The 16,975-nt window shown below is 37.8% G+C and overlaps 4 protein-coding genes across 20 annotated transcripts in view; 3 read left to right on the top strand and 1 right to left on the bottom strand.

Annotated features, from left to right (window-relative positions):
* Positions 1-1,217, top strand: part of mycbp2 (MYC binding protein 2) — a 59,491-nt gene extending 58,274 nt beyond the window's left edge. For all 17 annotated transcript variants that reach the window (XM_046845636.1, XM_046845638.1, XM_046845640.1 and 14 more), the window contains one exon: positions 77-1,217. In XM_046845636.1, the coding sequence (XP_046701592.1) occupies positions 77-192 (116 nt within the window). In that variant the 3' untranslated portion in view covers positions 193-1,217. The remainder of the gene's footprint in view (positions 1-76) is intronic.
* A 1,299-nt stretch (positions 1,218-2,516) lies between these two features.
* fbxl3a (F-box and leucine-rich repeat protein 3a) lies at positions 2,517-9,356 on the top strand. Its single transcript, XM_046845166.1, has 5 exons — positions 2,517-2,842; positions 3,479-3,839; positions 3,991-4,113; positions 4,203-4,374; positions 6,360-9,356. Exons 2-5 carry the CDS (start codon positions 3,480-3,482, stop codon positions 6,998-7,000), a joined length of 1,296 nt encoding a protein of 431 aa, XP_046701122.1. The 5' UTR covers positions 2,517-2,842; position 3,479; the 3' UTR covers positions 7,001-9,356.
* Positions 9,357-9,597: 241 nt separating this feature from the next.
* On the bottom strand, positions 9,598-11,699 carry cln5 (CLN5 intracellular trafficking protein). The gene is made up of 4 exons (XM_046845167.1): positions 11,510-11,699; positions 10,971-11,145; positions 10,673-10,898; positions 9,598-10,594 (listed from the first exon to the last, which is right to left on the bottom strand). Exons 1-4 carry the CDS (start codon positions 11,608-11,610, stop codon positions 10,107-10,109), a joined length of 990 nt encoding a protein of 329 aa, XP_046701123.1. The 5' UTR covers positions 11,611-11,699; the 3' UTR covers positions 9,598-10,106.
* A 968-nt stretch (positions 11,700-12,667) lies between these two features.
* rsph1 (radial spoke head component 1) lies at positions 12,668-16,391 on the top strand. The gene is made up of 8 exons (XM_046845168.1): positions 12,668-12,817; positions 13,807-13,920; positions 14,505-14,610; positions 14,755-14,845; positions 14,981-15,116; positions 15,208-15,279; positions 15,821-15,938; positions 16,067-16,391. The coding sequence occupies exons 1-8, from the start codon at positions 12,767-12,769 to the stop codon at positions 16,096-16,098; spliced, it is 720 nt and encodes a 239-aa protein (XP_046701124.1). The 5' UTR covers positions 12,668-12,766; the 3' UTR covers positions 16,099-16,391.
* Positions 16,392-16,975: the final 584 nt, after the last annotated feature.

The following is a 16,975-nucleotide window of genomic DNA, read 5'->3' as shown; positions in this document are numbered from 1 at the left end:
ATTTAAATTCCTACTGAAATGTTCACCATTTCATTTTATTACATTTTGAGTCATGAAATATCTGTGTCTTTGGCAGGTCCCAAGGGTAAACAGCTCGAGGGGAGTGAGTGCCCCCTACATGTTGTGCATCCTCCAACTGGAGAGGAGTTTGCACTGGGCTGTGGTGTGTGCAGAAATGCTCATACCTTCTAAACTTCTGGGTCCCATTATGTTACTGTCCAAGTCCCTCTTTTACCTGCAACTGCAGAATCCTGCTTCAGCCCACTCTGAGAGGAATGTCTGGATCTGAGGAAGCAGTGGTGCAGCACTGTGCATCTAGGTTCTGTCTCTTTCTCAACAGAGCCTGAAGAACCCAGAAAAACTAATGAGGAAAAAAAAACTCGTGACGTGTCTGCATGCAGCCGTTGTAACCCTCGGCTCCCTTAAACGTTGCTCACCACCTGATCACTGAAGTGTACCAATATGGAATCTGACTCTTTTCCTAATCCTGTACAGTATTCTCCTCTGTTGAGTGCACTATGGCTTAGCAGAAAAGACTTCAGTTCAGATTATATACATGGACAGTCAAGAATGTTATGATGGCAGGAAAATAGTGTACGATTTATCTAATCTTGTATATAATGATAATATCCAAAATAGGTGTATTTAGATGTTGCTACTCTACACTTCACTTTTGTTTGATATTCTGGGTTTTGTTTTGAGCCAGAAATTTTAATGAAGTGCAATACTGGGTGTGCCTCCTATTCTTGCAGCTGTAAACATGGAATGTATGTCAATAAAGCAACTGTACATTTTTATACAGTGATACACGCTGCTGTGTTTTCACCTGGCAAATATAGCATCTTCTTTGTGCTCAGAAAACTTTGATGGGCCTTCATCTGTCATGTGTGGGGGGGGTCAAAAGGAACCTTTTCAACTCCTCAATGATACAATGTGGTACAAAAAACATTTTCTGTCTTTTTAAAACCATAAAAGGTGAGTATGTTCTATCTTGTATTGTAAAAACTAGAACACAGAAATCTTTGGGATGGGGCCAGTCTACACACCTAAAAAAAAAAAAAATTGACATTGTGAACTGTTTGGAAGTGTGAGAGTGTGTGGAAGTGTGATAAACAGCTGCTGTATAAGAGAAAATAATGCTACCTGTAAATCTGCTCTGTATTGTCTGTGGTGGATAGAGTTGGGTGTAATAAACCAGATCTCTGTTCTGCAAGGTACATTACAAATGTGTCGTGTTTTCTTTTTTTCTACTCAAAGAATTAACTGTAGCATTTACATGTTCTGCAACATTTTGTAGTGTAGTAGTAATCAGCGAAAAATTTGATTAGTATCCAGAATATCTTAAACTAATAGCATGATCTACACAAATGGATAATCATGCTATATCATCCAGATGTGTGTTTTACCAGTGAAGTGCATTTTTTTTTACCCTGAAAAATGTAATAATATTGCTTTACAACCTGCTTCTCTGTTGTTTCAGCAAAAGATGGCAAACTTCTACCACCTTTTAGTATTATGACTTATTTGGGTTTTTCAGTTTTGTTTGTATTTACTGCTATATGTACAAAATGCCTCCATTATATAAAAAGATATTCACAATTACCCCTTTGAACTTGTATGTCTCATGTGCAGCTCTATTGAGCCTCAGGACATTCGTATCATTCATTTATTTTCAGGAAGCACTTTATTCTCCTCGGGTGAGAGTTGGATTGAAACCATTTTCCAGGAGAACTGGGCTTTAGGGCATTTTTTGCCTTCACCTACTGTCATGATTTGGAGAGGTGTGAGGAAACCCACATAGACATAAGATGAACCTTTGGAACTCCACGCTGACAGAAACCAGAACTCAGGACTGAACTGGGAACCCTGTAGCTGTGAGACCACTTTGCTGCACCACATGGTATTATTAGCTGGTAGTATATTGTTCCTTTCCCATGCTCTAAAACATTACAAGTCCACATTTTATACTGCAGGCCCCATAAAGCCAGGGTAGTTGGGAAATAGTAACGGTCTCACTACTTATATGTTTGTGCATCTTCTAAATTGACCTATATATAATAAAGGTACAGAAATGAGTGTCACTGATCTTCAGTATCACACTGTACAGTTTAAATATTTTTTTATAAAGGTTAAATCATGCACGCCATTATAAAAATGTAGTTAATAACTGAATCTTAAACACTATAATGATTCTAAGCCATGTTTATGTACAGAGCATTAACCAAAAAATGCCCTCCATCTGAACTGTCTATAAGAAGGAACCAACTTTCAGCTCATGCGCGCTCCCGGGCGTTTTGCAATGCATTGTGGGAATCGTAGTTCATACAATACAGTTAGTTTACTCTTATTTCCTCGTTGTTGGATTGAATACGCCGTAGTTATGGCTTGGTTCGTATTAGGTTTATTTTATTAAACAAACAAAATAAAAATATTTGTTGAGCGAAACGAAGCGGATATTTTATGTGTTTAGACACATATTTAGGTACACATATCCCATGATCCCTCGCGGTCCGTCACAAAACAACAACAACGCCATTTTTAGGGATCATCCAAGGCAATTGAAAATCTACTACGACAGCCTGGGCGCAGGAATTAGGTCATTTGACAGGCAGAGACTAAGAGAGACTGACAGGGACAGAGAGAGAGGGGAAGTGAGACAGACAGACGGAGACACCCTGATGTGAAATTAAATCGGAGTTGTCCGAAACGGTTTGTCTCCGATAAGCTTCAAATGCGCCACATTTTGCAGTTGCAGATGTTTTGGACCGCAGCTTCAGGCTTCAGTGTCACCGGATCTTCATTGCTACATCAAGACACATTCTACTGACTAATCACCGATCAGGTAATTATCAAACTCGAGCAGCAAAACAAAATGGCCAGGGAAACTTGTATTGAGGAAAAGTGTAAGGTAAGGGTGTAAACACGGAACGAGTTGCTGCTGGGGGTTTAACGCGTTACGGTTTGTTTTGGCACCAAAACAGTCCAACATCAATCTGCTTCTCTGCAAACAGACTCTCAAACCCCCAGTCACTTCCTTACACGTGATTAATGAGTGTTTCCTTCTGAAAGTGTTTATGTTGTTAGAGCAACGAAATGATGTGCATCAGTATAAATCAGTCCCGTGGTCAAGCAGTGGCAAACAAGTAAAATACATACATTTATCCACAAACGAAACTAAAATGTTTTAATAGCTTCCGTGATCATGATCTAATATAATGTGATCATGGGGAATGATTCCAGAATAAACCCAGATGTGCTTTGCCTCAAAGTTTGCCAACAAAAAGTGTGAATTCAGTTCCAGCATAACTGCAAGAAGGAGTCTCGATGTGATTTCTGAAAACAGCTTGCTTCAATATCCATTACAATTGTTGTTAGCAGGCAGGATTTGTCAGAGGTGATGGATAAGCTTGTCACAAATACCAAAATGTATGCTGTATTACGAAAACCTCGTTTCATAATGAATACTCTTATTTTCAAGAATGAAAAGAAGAATGATCAGACACAAAGAGGCGGGTGGCTCATCCTGTGAGGAGCGGATGGAGGTTTGCAAGAAAGCTAGATGTCCCAGTGAGGACTGTGGAGATGTGGCATCCACCTGGGCATGGTTACCGCAGGAGATCCTGCTGCGGATCTTTCAGTGCTTGCCCTTGCTGGATCGAGCGTTTGCCTCACAGGTGTGCCGTGGTTGGAATGAAGCTTTTCACATGCCTGAGCTCTGGAGATGCTTTGAGTTTGAGCTCAACCAACCTGCCAGCTCCTACCTGAAGGCCACGCATCCTGATCTTATCAAGCAGATTATCAAGAAGCACTCAAATCATTTGCAGTATGTCAGTTTTAAGGTAAGAGGGATGTTTGGGGGTGTGTGTTGTTGTGTCTCATTGACACTTACAAACGCATACAGGAATCAGTAAATTACAGATGCATATCCAGCTGTAATGATGCCTAGTTAGTGTTTAGCACTCTTTAAGGCTGTACAATATGTGTGTGCAGGTGGACAGCAGTACAGAGTCAGCAGAAGCAGCTTGCAACATCCTGTCTCAGCTTGTAAACTGCTCGATAAAGACACTTGGTCTCATTTCCACAGCACGGCCGAGCTTTATGGAGTTAACCAAGGTAAACGCCTAAAGAAACCTCATGGAAGTGTTTTTTTTTTAAACCTGTTGCTGTTGAAATGCTTACAATTTCCTCTTTATTCATTTTAGTCCCACTTCATCTCTGCACTGACTGTGGTGTTTGTCAACTCCAAATCTCTGTCATCTCTCAAGATCGATGACACGCCTGTTGATGACCCATCACTGAAGGTTTTGGTGGCCAACAATAGTGATACTCTCAAACTGCTAAAGATGAGCAGCTGCCCACATGTCTCCCCTGCTGGTAGTCTTATTTTCACTCGAATGTATTTTTGATTTAAGTGGGATTGTATAGATGACATTCTTTGTAACAAAAAAATTCAAAAGTGCTTGTTATGTAGTCATGGAGAGAAAAACAAAGTCCTGTTGCATGACCCAGTTTCAGCCCAGCTTAAGCTGCAGGACAGATGGCCTCACTTTGTCTCAAGAATGTTCTGGTTTAGAGTTTAGTTCATCAGTGTTTTGTGACTGCACGTTTCTCAGGCGGCTGCAAATCAAGCCCAGTTCGCCTTTGCAAACCACACATGGCACACCACTTGCACCTGTCGTCTGTGCCTCATTCATGTTTCAATTTTGTGAGAGGTGTCTGCAGTTTTTCCTAATTATTACTTTGCATTAGAAAGAGGTTTTCATATGTGACTGGATAGAAAGAGCTACTCACTGTACACTCATGTTAAACTGGGCTGTTATATTTAATTCAGATTGTCAGCAGAATATATCATTGTTTATTAGTCTTAGAATTCTTCAAATAGGTGGGCTTGAAAACATTCATTACTAGAGCAGGGATTTGATCAAAATTGCCAGTAATACACTTTATGAAATACTTATATGAATTATGTTGAATCAATATGTTGAATCTTCAATCAGCATAATCCACTGCACATACGTACAGTTTTTTATCATTGTGAATATTGATTGATATTGTTTATATGCAATGAACTAGATCATTTTTTGGTATGAAGATTTACTTTGTCATTGAAAAATCCTCCCTTAGCATGAATAATAGTTTTCCACTTGGCAACCAGTTAATATCTCCAAACATTCATCTGAAATGTCTTGCCAAAGATGTTCTTTGTTAATTTTTCAGACCTTGTGATGCAGTTTATCCCAGAGCAGGCCATTTCATGATAGATAACACTCCAGCTGACTGTTTGCTCTCCAAATAATGCTTAAAAAGCTTGGATTGTATGCTTCAGGTCATTGTCTTGTTGTATGGTGAAGTTGGTTCCAACAAGCCACAGTCCATATGAAGTTGCATGGTGGATATAATGGTATGAGGCAGTCTGGTAACATCTTCTCTCCTGTTCTCCTTCTTACATATGATCTTCTGTTAGAGCCAAAAATGTCAAATTTGGACTCATCTATAAACAGAACTTTCTTCCATTCATTCACTGTTCAATTCTTATGTGTTGTTGTGTTGTTCAATTCTTATGAGTTTGTTGCATATAAACAAAGGGAACATGTACGTGTCTCAAAAAAAAAATTCAAGACTTGATTTGGTTATAAATGTAGAAGTAGGTGGGTCATATTTTAGAGCAGATGGGAATAAATATTTCGGGTGTAACCAGACTTCAACATGCTGTAGCTTTTATGAACAGTTGATTTTATAGGCACATATATATATTTTTTTATTGCATTCTGAGCTTATAAGTGGTTTCCTACAGGCATGTACACAAATCTGACAAAAAATTTGGCCACCTGCCTAATTGTGTTGGTCTTCCTTTTGCTGGCAAAACAGTCCTGACTTATCGAGCATTAACAGCATTAACTTCTTCAGCAGTTAGAGCTACAGGAGCTCGTCTGTTGGATCGGACCACGCGAGCCAGCCTTCCCTCTCCACGTGCATCAATGAGCCTCGGCTGCCCATGACCCTGTCGCCACTGTTCCTTCTTTGGACCACTTTTGATAGATACTGAGCACTGCAGACTGGGAACATCCCACAAGAGCTGCAGTTTTGGAGATGCTCTGACCCAGTTGTCTATCCATCACAAATTACGTTTACGCCCATTTTTCCTGCTTCTAACACATCAAAACTTTCTTTCTAATAAATCTCACTCACTAACACGTGCCATAATGAGGAGATAATCAGTGTTATTTACTTTACCGCTCATAATTGTATAATATCATAATGTGTAATAAACACGTAGATTATGAGGAACTTCAGTATTAATTTACAAATAATTAAAATGTAAAAATATCAGTAAATCTAAATGTCCTCTTGGTCTGCAGGAATCCTGTGCGTTGCAGATCAGTGCCACGGATTGAGGGAGTTGGCGTTGAACTACCACTTGCTGAGTGATGATCTCCTCCTTGCGCTTTCCTCAGAGAAGCATGTACATCTAGAGCACCTGCGAATCGACGTTGTGAGTGAGAACCCAGGTCAGCAGTTTCACAACATAAAAAAAAGCAGCTGGGACGCCATGGTACGCCACTCGCCCAAGTTCAACCTCGTTATGTACTTCTTCCTCTATGAGGATGAGTTTGAGCCTTTCTTCCGGGATGAGATTCCCGTCACACACCTCTACTTCGGCCGGTCGGTCAGTAAAGAGGTGCTCGGGCGTGTGGGCATGCACTGTCCTCGACTTGTGGAGCTGGTGGTGTGTGCTAATGGCTTGCGCCCCCTAGATGAGGAGCTAATTCGCATTGCCGAGCGCTGTACACAGCTGTCTGCAATCGGCCTGGGCGAGTGCGAAGTGTCCTGCAGCGCCTTTGTGGAGTTTGTGAAGATGTGCGGTAGACGCCTCACACAGCTCTCTATCATGGAGGAGGTCCTCATCCCTGACCACAAGTACACCCTGGACGAGATCCACTGGGAGGTTTCAAGACACCTCGGGCGTGTCTGGTTTCCGGATATGATGCCTACCTGGTAAAGTATTTGTAGACTAAATTAAGCTTCAGATTTTAGGATTCATTACCAGCACTTCAAGCTTCATTGCTTTACCCTATAATAACCCTTCTCTGTTTTGCAAATGTTTTCTTGGTTTTTGAGATATTGTAGGTATTGTTTTGGTATTACTACCAGAAGTGCTTAAAAAGCAGATAAGTTTAAGGAGGCAAAGATCTTCACTAGTGTGAACACTTTAATAGAATAGTATTGCTTATTTTTATTGCTGTATACCCAATACTATGTCTGAATGCTGACAATCATGAAAGAATAAGCTTTCATCTCTTTCGTCATTGAAACCACAGCTGTATTCTTACAATTGTACAGTGCTGCGTAGTTCTTTTATGTAGCTATATATTTCATGTTGCTGTAGTATTTATTTATTTTTGTTCAAAAAGCTAGATGCTGGCTTTTACATCTTATTAATCAAATCATTATATTTTTTCCCACTCTATATTTGTATAAATATTTGGAAACTAGGAATATGTTTGGTTATAATGAATGCAGTGAAATTGTTCTACCACCTCTAAAAGCAGAAGTAAAAACGCAATTTTTTATAATTCCATCAGTAGGTGCTTTTTACTAGTAGGATTGGGCAATATGACAAATAATATCATCTCTCAATCCCTGTAGGAATTTTTGTAAACGTCCTGTATTGCGATGGATTTTTTTCTGAAGAACAACTTCCATCAAAACAGTGTTTCTTTATAGAAAACTGGTTCTTATCTATTTAAATTAATATCTCAAATTTAAAAAAATTTTCATAATATTTTATTTATAGGAAAATATTTAATACTAAAAAAAGATAAATGCAACTATAAAAACCCTTTTGCAATTTTGTAACATTTAAGTTACATTTCAACAAAAACCTTGTGCTACTGAGTGGCAATTTTTTCAAAGCCTGTGTTGTACATTTCCAGCTGTGAGTTTTAAGAAATGACGTCTATAATCTGTTGCTTGTGATTTCAAGTCACAGGAAATGGGCTGCTGAATGTAGTTATTGTTAGACTACAATAAAAAGGTATAGGTAGCTGAAATAAATCTGGAACTTTTACTGTATTATATTAACTGATCAGCTAACATTTGATCTGTAGTTGGTGTGGTGAAATTTTTTTCTTTTCAACCGGGTGTGCAATCTTTACTTTAAACATAATTTTATAGTCCGGTAAACAGCAGTTAATTTAGTTGTTTTCTATTTAAAATGTGAGCTCAAAACATTGGGATTAGCTGATTTCTGGAATGAACAATTTGTCCTTGATGTTTGATGACCCACCAGTCCACTTTTATGATAATCGAATTTAAACAGATTTCACTCTGGAAAGCATGAAATTTAATTGAGATGACATGAACTTGTATTCATGGTTTAAAGGCACTTTATTTGTATACCAAATTAACTACAGTTACTTGCAATTACAAATGAAAGTAAGATGCAGGTAAGCAATTCTTTTTTGCACTTTGTAAATAATGTGGATTGAATAAATGCACAATAATCTGTTCCACAGATTAGCATAAACAGGGTGTTCTAGATTATTTTGGAAACGCTAGCTATGGCTTTGGGGAACATAAGTCCTTTCCGTTTTTTTCCCTGATTTCATTGTTTTATGATGTAAATCACTATTCAGTTGCTGGTGTATTTAATCATCTTTTAAATACTGTTTGATGTATAAAAGTTACTCGTTTCTTGTAGATTTATTTATTCAGGATTTAAAGTATCTCAGATTCCTGCATAGAGATCAAATTCCTCTCTACCCCTGTAAATAGATTTGATCATTCTATTAACTTAATGTCCTGCATTTGTACAGATTAAATCACTACATGTAAATACACCATTTAGTTATAATGATCATTGTTCTTCACGATGCGTGTAAACGCTGCTGTATTCCCCCGGCATATAATAAATAAAATATGTACATATGGCTTCAATAAAAATCAGTTACTATCAAAAGAGAAAACATGATAAAACTGTTTCTAGCTCTAATTACAGCCTATAAATGAAGAACATTTAGAAACAGGGAATCACCTGGTTTTCACCCAGTCACATTTCTCACTACTGCAAAAAAAATGTTTTGTTAGAGATTTGTAAAAGTTGTTGTATTTCCTGGTCTCTCTTTTTGGCTTTGCTTTTAACAAGAGTTTAGCGTGCAAATTGTTGTTTGGGGTGTTCGCGGTGTCCGTGTCCCAAACCATGTTTTGTATATGATAGTTATTTAACCAACACAGTGAAATAAATAGACTGTGTCGTCTTTTATGTAAAATGTTTAATTTGTGAGTCTGTACTGTCAATTTCAACATCTTTACCTGCTAAATATCTTGCACTGCTCAAATAAACTATATACATTTTCCATTGGGCAAATTTCTACTGATTGTTTCAAATGTTATACATTTAATGTGGCTATACATGAATAAAATACTTAGTAGTGACAGAAACTTTAAAATATGACTGTGTGCTGAAAATAATCAACAAGATGGTGTGCTGATGCAGTTCACTGTTTATTTCTTATTATTCTTGAACTATTTGAAAAAAATCTTAGAAAGATTAACATTATATATATTAAACATCCTAAAAGAATAGACACTTCAAACTTTTACTGTTTTTGTAGTTACATTTAATGGTTCAAAATATCTGTGACACAGGTTTATTTTCTGTTATCATCCACTTTGTTCCCTCAACAAACACACAGCCTGAGTTAGAAAACTTCCTGAATGTTACAAAGCAATGACAGTGGAGACTCATAGCAAAACTGCTAAATAAAACTCTCAATACTGACATTTAAAATAATCTGTTTACATGGAATGTCCTCCATACAAGGCCCTGTGTAATTTATTGCTACAGAAATAATGATTTTGTATTATTTCTGCAAATTAATTTAAAACTGTTGTATAATAGAAAATGCTTTTATAGAAAATGAATCAAGTTTCCAACCATCCTTTAACAAGGCTGTGCTACTGAAGACAGGACACTAGACTTTATTGTAATCCACCTCCAGCAAAGCTCAACCTGTTGAATTAAACATTTACTCCAATTACAGGTAACACAGGTCAACCTTTTTATGTGCAAAGCTGTTATAAGACATTTACAAGGGCCACCTTCATCATGGCAGGGGCACTTCTTCATATGTAATCTGGATGTAAGGTGACTTCATTGGCAAGTGCCAGTACTCAAAGTTGTAAAAGAAATAGAAAGTTTTCTCTAGCACAACTTTTTCATAAGCCTCTATCAGGCTGAGGATGAACTGAAACATTGACTGGTGAGGCTGAAAAGAATGGTAAAACTTTCTGATATCTTTGGCTAGAGTTTTCAATGGTGGATTATCAAAGATGCTGCCATCATCTCCAAGGTAGGTAGGTTCACCGCTGTACAGGTAGATTTTGGTGTAGTTTGTCTGTGTTTTGCTTGAAAGCTTGGCTCCAAGTTTGGCCAATTTCCTGTATGTGCGGTGTACAAACTGTGAACAGTCGTACGAGTCGAACCATGTAGTTGAGTTGGGTCCTGGGTCTGATCGCACAGTCCACGTCTCATAATAAATACCGGTCTCGTTGTCCTCTTTAACCCACCGTGCCAGATTGTTAAACTGTTCACCTGTGATTAAACACAGACATGCTGTTGACACATCGAAACCTTAACTAATAATACTAAAACTGTTTGCATTAATCTTACCAGAAATCTCTCCCACTTTCTCCAGGGTCCCATTCTGTTTCCAGTGCACATCATCGATTCCTTCAAAGAAGCATGCGGCACCCTGATTGCACCAAAAAGGAGGCAGTATGTCCTCTCTCACATGGGGGAAAGTGCAGTTTCCAAGCTGGAAAAGCTCGTACCATTCCATAGTATAGTTTCTTCCAGTATCTGAGCTGGCAAATCCAATGGCATCGTGCATTATATGCTGGAAACAGAAGACACATTAGTGACATATCACGATTAGGCTATTAGAGACTTGAATTTATTATGAACTTACAAATTTCCCCAAAAGGTCTCCGTATTTAAATTCCCACACAGGAGTTTGAAGCCTAAACACAGAAATCACGTCGCTGTCTTTCATGTTGGGGATGCGACCATCCGGGTCTCCAGTCGGGCAAAACGGGTAAAGTGCTTGGCAGTAAGCGTCAGAGGGAGGACGACGGTCAAATCGCCTAGTAATTCACCAACACACACACACACACACACACACACACACACACACACACACACAGGAATGTAATCAAGATCATAAGTTCTCAAGTCTAATAAGTTTAGTGGCTGCATGTGGAGCTCCTTGGAAACACTTCTCTATACACCAACATTTCTATTGATCAAAACCACAATATGGTGTAAGAACTGATATAGTTCACACAGTAGTCTAAATCAAATTGTTTAACAAAAACAACTAGCAGCATTGCCGCATCAATTAAGCTGTGAAAAGCACCGTAAAAAAAGAGGAACATGCAAAAGTCACACACGAATCTCTTTACTTTATAGTCTGTTCTAAGCTGATAGACTCGTGGTTTGTTATCTTACCTGTAAGGAACAGGCCAGACTCTTCTTCCATTGGTATTCTGAGAACTGATCAAAACCAAGAAACAGCTCAGACTGAGAAAATAAAAAGAGTAGACAGTCATGTTTGGTGCTTCATGTTATACTTTATGGAGCAGAAGCTTCAGCAGCAGACACTTCCTCATTTCACAACATGACTGTAGTCACGTGGTTTGCTAACGCTCATAACCAGCCTCGTGATGAGGGAATGTGTAAAAGTCCCGTGTGTGTGTGTGTGTGTGTGTGTGTGTGTGTGTGTGTGCTGGAAGTCAGCGGTAGTATTATTGTGATTATATCATTCAATTATTGCTTATATCATGAAAATGTAATGCAGAATGCAGAATCGGTGCGAGCTTCATTTATCGATGCATAGAAACAAACTGAAACAAGTGTAAGGAAATTGAGACCAGCAGAAATAATCGTTCTTGAAAATAAAACACCCTGTAGTGTTTTAAAAGTGCATCAAATGGAAATAAAATCAAGATTTAAAAGTTTTTATCTTTTCTGTGAGGCCCGGTACCAAATAATCCACAGCCCAGTGCTTGGGGAGCCCTTATCGAAGTGACACTGGAACTGCGCATCAAATAATAAAATAATAACTAGGTTCTATAATATCTTACCCCTTATTCCTAACACGTACATTCAGTTTTATTTAAAGATGAATCACCACCAAAGCATATGAACCCGCTTTTTTCATTTAACATACATCATTATACTGACATATCTCTCTGCTATTGTCACTGCCGCAAGTAATTTTTCATTTATATCCGCATCAACACTTCTTATAAAGAACATTGACATATTGAGATATTGTGATATATCAATATGTTTAAAAAACTTTTAAATATTTTAGACCTTAACCTTATCATTATTATTATTATTGTTTTAAAACCACGGTGGAAATTATCCCCTTATTACTCTAAAGAGTTTTCCTAAACAAAACTGTCCCCAACAATAAAATAAAATTCTAAACAATTTAAATAAATCAAAGGGAAAGACTATTGCATACTTGCATACTTTATTTATTACTTTGTCTATTTGCTGATTTTTTTGCTCATTTCCTCTCCACTGTTTTTTTCCCCCCTACTGTTCAGCTTCATAAAGCCGTTTGTCGTGAACTCTACTGCGCATGTCTCTTAGAAGTGACGGTTGTCATGGTAACGACAAGCGCAACAATTATTTGCTCGTTGGCGCGCGCTTGGTTCATCGCTTGCGCGTTTACCGCAAATAAACAGAGGCACGATGTCGGACTCTGCGTCTGAAGAGTTTGAGGATGAGCAGACATTTCATGGAGTAAGTAGTTCATTTTGGTTTGGCCATTATCACTACCAGTGTTTATTATACCTAATCACCGAGTGTGTGTGTGTGTGTGTGTGTTCCGGTTTTAGTAATCAACAAATAACTCTGTGTCATGAACTGTTGATACTCACCTAGTCCTCAGAAATTATCTTATTGTTATTTTTTTTAAATCATACTTTTCATTTAAAAAAATCAGAAGAACAGAATGCTAGGTGAAGCCCTGCCTCTGGTAGGGAGTTCTGCTCATGTTGGAGACCAGGATGGTTCCACATGAACAGTGTAAAGTTAATGTAAAGGGCTCAACTAAAAACCCATGAAGATGGATTTGGACTGTAATTATGTAAACAGTTTGCTACAATGGCTGAGGAAAATAGTTACCATATACAGTTTTACATTTAAGTGTCCATCAATGAACAGCTGATAAATTCAACAACAATGGAACTATAATTATGGACATTCAGTGTCACCCAGATTAGGATGGGTTCCCTTTGATTTCTGGTTCCACTCAAGGTTTCTTCCTCATACTATCTCAGGGAGTTTTCCCTTGCCACTGAAGCCACTGGCAGCTCATTAGGGAACTATCAAACTTATAAACCTGTACAATTTATAATTGTAATCTACTTAATTATGCTGTGTCAATGTCAATTGTTAAAAGCGTCACATCACCATACTGTGCTTGAATCTGCATTATTAACTGTAGATAATTAAGATTTTACACCTTCATTCACAAAAAACTTCCTCACCAAGTTGTGTTGCATGCATGTGCTAACACTGTTGTCTGTCTGCCATCTTGATTAATGGTCTTCAAACTGACCTGTGACATGTGCGCCACCTATCAGTAATAGGACACACTAACCACTTACTACTGCGTGTAGTACTAATTAATAATATAATTTACTTACAATAATACATACAATAATAAAAAAGTACCTCACTATAACCCTGTGTGTGTGTGTGTGTGTGTGTGTGTGTGTGTGTGTTAGGAGTATGAAGGTGAGCGGAATGAAGAAGGAGAAAGGCATGGTTCTGGGAGAGCAGTGTTTCCTAATGGAGACATCTACCAGGGAATGTATGAACATGGCAAACGATCTGGACAGGTATTTCACAGTGTACCATATCATACAAAAGAGAACCCTTTGTATGAATTTATAAACTAAATCAAATGCTAGTAGCTTAGCAGAGGGGTTTCCAACTTTTTGTCAGCTGAACACCTCTATGGGATATTAAGTAAGTAAAAATGTAAATGGCAAAACATATTGTATCCTGCAGGTCAATTTTCAGTGTCTTAAAAATATTGTAATATTTACTATTTTTTGCATGAATTGGATTAGAAATGTAACGTAAACATCAATAAAATTTACAATTTGAATATAATTTACTTTGTTTTCAGTTTATTCATTAAGATCAGCAGAGCACAAATCATGACGAACATTAACTGTAACGGTTCTGTTATTATAAAACATTTTTGTTGTATATAAATATGTATTTAAAAATATATATTTGATTATTTTTATTTGTATATATTTTGTTTGTATTTTTATGCATTGTTAATATTTATAATTTATTTTAATAATTTTTTTTATTATTCAAAAATTCTACCTGTTCTGTATGTTTGTTTGCCCGGTGACTGCATTCAACACTGTCCTATGAAAGTCATCTGTTTCTGTATATGGTCTGTCAGGGAACCTACAGATTTAAGAATGGGGCTCGATACACAGGGGAGTATTCCATGAACCTAAAACATGGACAAGGTGTTTTCTATTATCCTGATGGCTCCAAGTATGATGGTAAGAGTTAGCTATACAATATTTTATAAATCAAAGGGAAATATAATAAAAAATGTTTTTATTTATAATTGTTTTGTGGGGGGAGGTGGTTAATGTCAATATGTGAATAACACATAAGTGTCTGTGTGTCTTGCTTTGGGTTAGGCTCATGGGTGGAAGACCAGCGACATGGTCATGGGATTTACACATATCCTAATGGAGATAGCTACGATGGGGAGTGGCTTCAGCATCAAAGGTCTATCATTAACATCTTTAACACATCAAAAAGATACATTTTCTATTGTAATTTGTTTGAAGAAGTTTAGTCTTCAATAAAGTTTATTATCTGCTACAATATATTTTTACATTTCCTTCTCCTTCTGTCTCACAGACATGGTCAAGGTGTGTACACGTACCATGATACGGGATCCAAGTATTCTGGAACATGGGTTATGGGTAAAATGGAGTCTGTAGGAGAGTTTATCCATTTAAACCACAAATACCAAGGCAACTTTCACATCAATAATGTAAGTTCTGGTTCTTTCCCCTGAACAAACTATTTACTTAAAGAATACACACTTGTTTTCCTTTTATTTAATTTATTAAGGCTTATTTCAGCCCTCAGGTCCAGGAAAGTATGTGTTTGACTTTGGATGTGAGCAGCATGGGGAGTATCTGCAAGCCGATCAGGTAATAGCTAAATGTCTGTTTTTACCAATTTTTAACAATTGTGAAAGGAAATGGACATATTATCAGCAATTACTGAATTGTGTTGTTGAATAAAGTAATTTCCTTCTGCTGAAACTCTAGCTAGTACTAAATGAGAGGACCATGAAGGATGATGAGACAATGAAGTTGCATTCCCAATACCCTCCACTAGGGGACCGATTTATTTCCATTGCAATCTCTGGAGAAGAGGTTCTGTGGCAATGGTTAAAAGATAGACTGTTGCTGTGCCTTTCTTCTCTAGTATAGCTGTGTTGTTGCCTATGCGCATGCTGACAAGGGCTTGTGAATGTAAAATACCTTAATCTGTTGTTGCTAAAAGGTTTGATTTAGCTGTAGTCAGTCACTGGAGTTTCATATGTTTAAACATTAGGCATGTGTGTATGCATAATTTCAAAGCATAAGCATCTATGCGTTTCCCAGTAAGATTGAGCTGTGAGATTATAAATACTCTGTGTAAGTTTGCATCATTGCAACTTTTCATCACTCAATCTTTGGCCTGCAGGATAACATTGATGCAGAAGTTGAGGAATTTGGCACTAAAACTGGTCTGAAATGGAAACCCAATGCTTTGACATCTTGCATCTCTGATCCATCACGTCTAAAGGATATTGTCTCCTCAGGTGTGTCCATACTATTTTCTAATCTAAAAAAAATATATATATATATTTTGCATTTTAATAATATCAGTAATGTTACGAGGACAATAAATCCTGCTAGTATAATAGTATGATTCTTTTTTGTCTTGCAGACCAGGGCTTGTCTGAGGAGAAAAGGGCCTAAATGCCCCTGGAAGAGCAGAACATGAGGCAGAGCCCAGCACCAGAAATCATTTTGGCAAATGACAGAGTTGCTGAAATGTATGTCAGAAGTAACACACAATTGACTGTGCAGTTATACGAAAAAAAAAAACATGCTGTGGATTATTTTCATATACAAAAATGTTCTGGTGTGCGTTATTTTGCCTTAAAACACAGCAATTTTGACAATGATTATGATTGACACATATCACTTCACCAAATGTAGATTTAATGCTGTATTCCTTTTAGCACGTTATTAAAGTACTAAACAGCTTCTCCTGCATTAGTATCTCTTTTCTCTCTCACAAAGCAAAACCTGGCATTTAATAGGAAAACCACAAAGCAAGTGTCCAAAACACTTCCCTGTACTTGAAAAAGAAAACAAATCACTTTTACAATGTGCTTACTGTCATAAATCATCTTCTTCTTACGACTGCCTCCATTTGGGGGTCGCCACAGCATACCACCCATCTTCACTCTGTCCTCTACATCTGCCTCTTTCAAACCAACCACCTACATGTCTTCCCTCACCACATCCATAAACCTCCTCTTTGGCCTTTCTTTTCTCCTTCTTCCTGGTGGATACATCCTCAGCATTCTTTTATGAGTGTAACCTCTTTTTTACCCCCTCCACCCTGCCAGCACTCTTCAATTTTCAAACACACTCTCCATTACTTTGCAGAGTTGACCCTGGGTATTTAAACTCATCCACCTTCACCGCCTCTTCTTCCTGCAACCACACCACTCCATTGCCCTCCCTCTCATTCACACACCTGTACTCTCTTTTACTCCTACCACCTTCATTCCCCTTCTCTTCAGCATGTACCTCCACCTCTCCTGGCTCTTTTTAACCTGCTCTC

This window comes from Silurus meridionalis, chromosome 3 (genome assembly GCF_014805685.1).
Source record: "Silurus meridionalis isolate SWU-2019-XX chromosome 3, ASM1480568v1, whole genome shotgun sequence".
NCBI lineage: Eukaryota > Metazoa > Chordata > Actinopteri > Siluriformes > Siluridae > Silurus > Silurus meridionalis.
The sequence above is the reverse complement of the archived record's forward strand: the minus strand, read 5'-3'. Positions and strand labels throughout refer to the sequence as shown.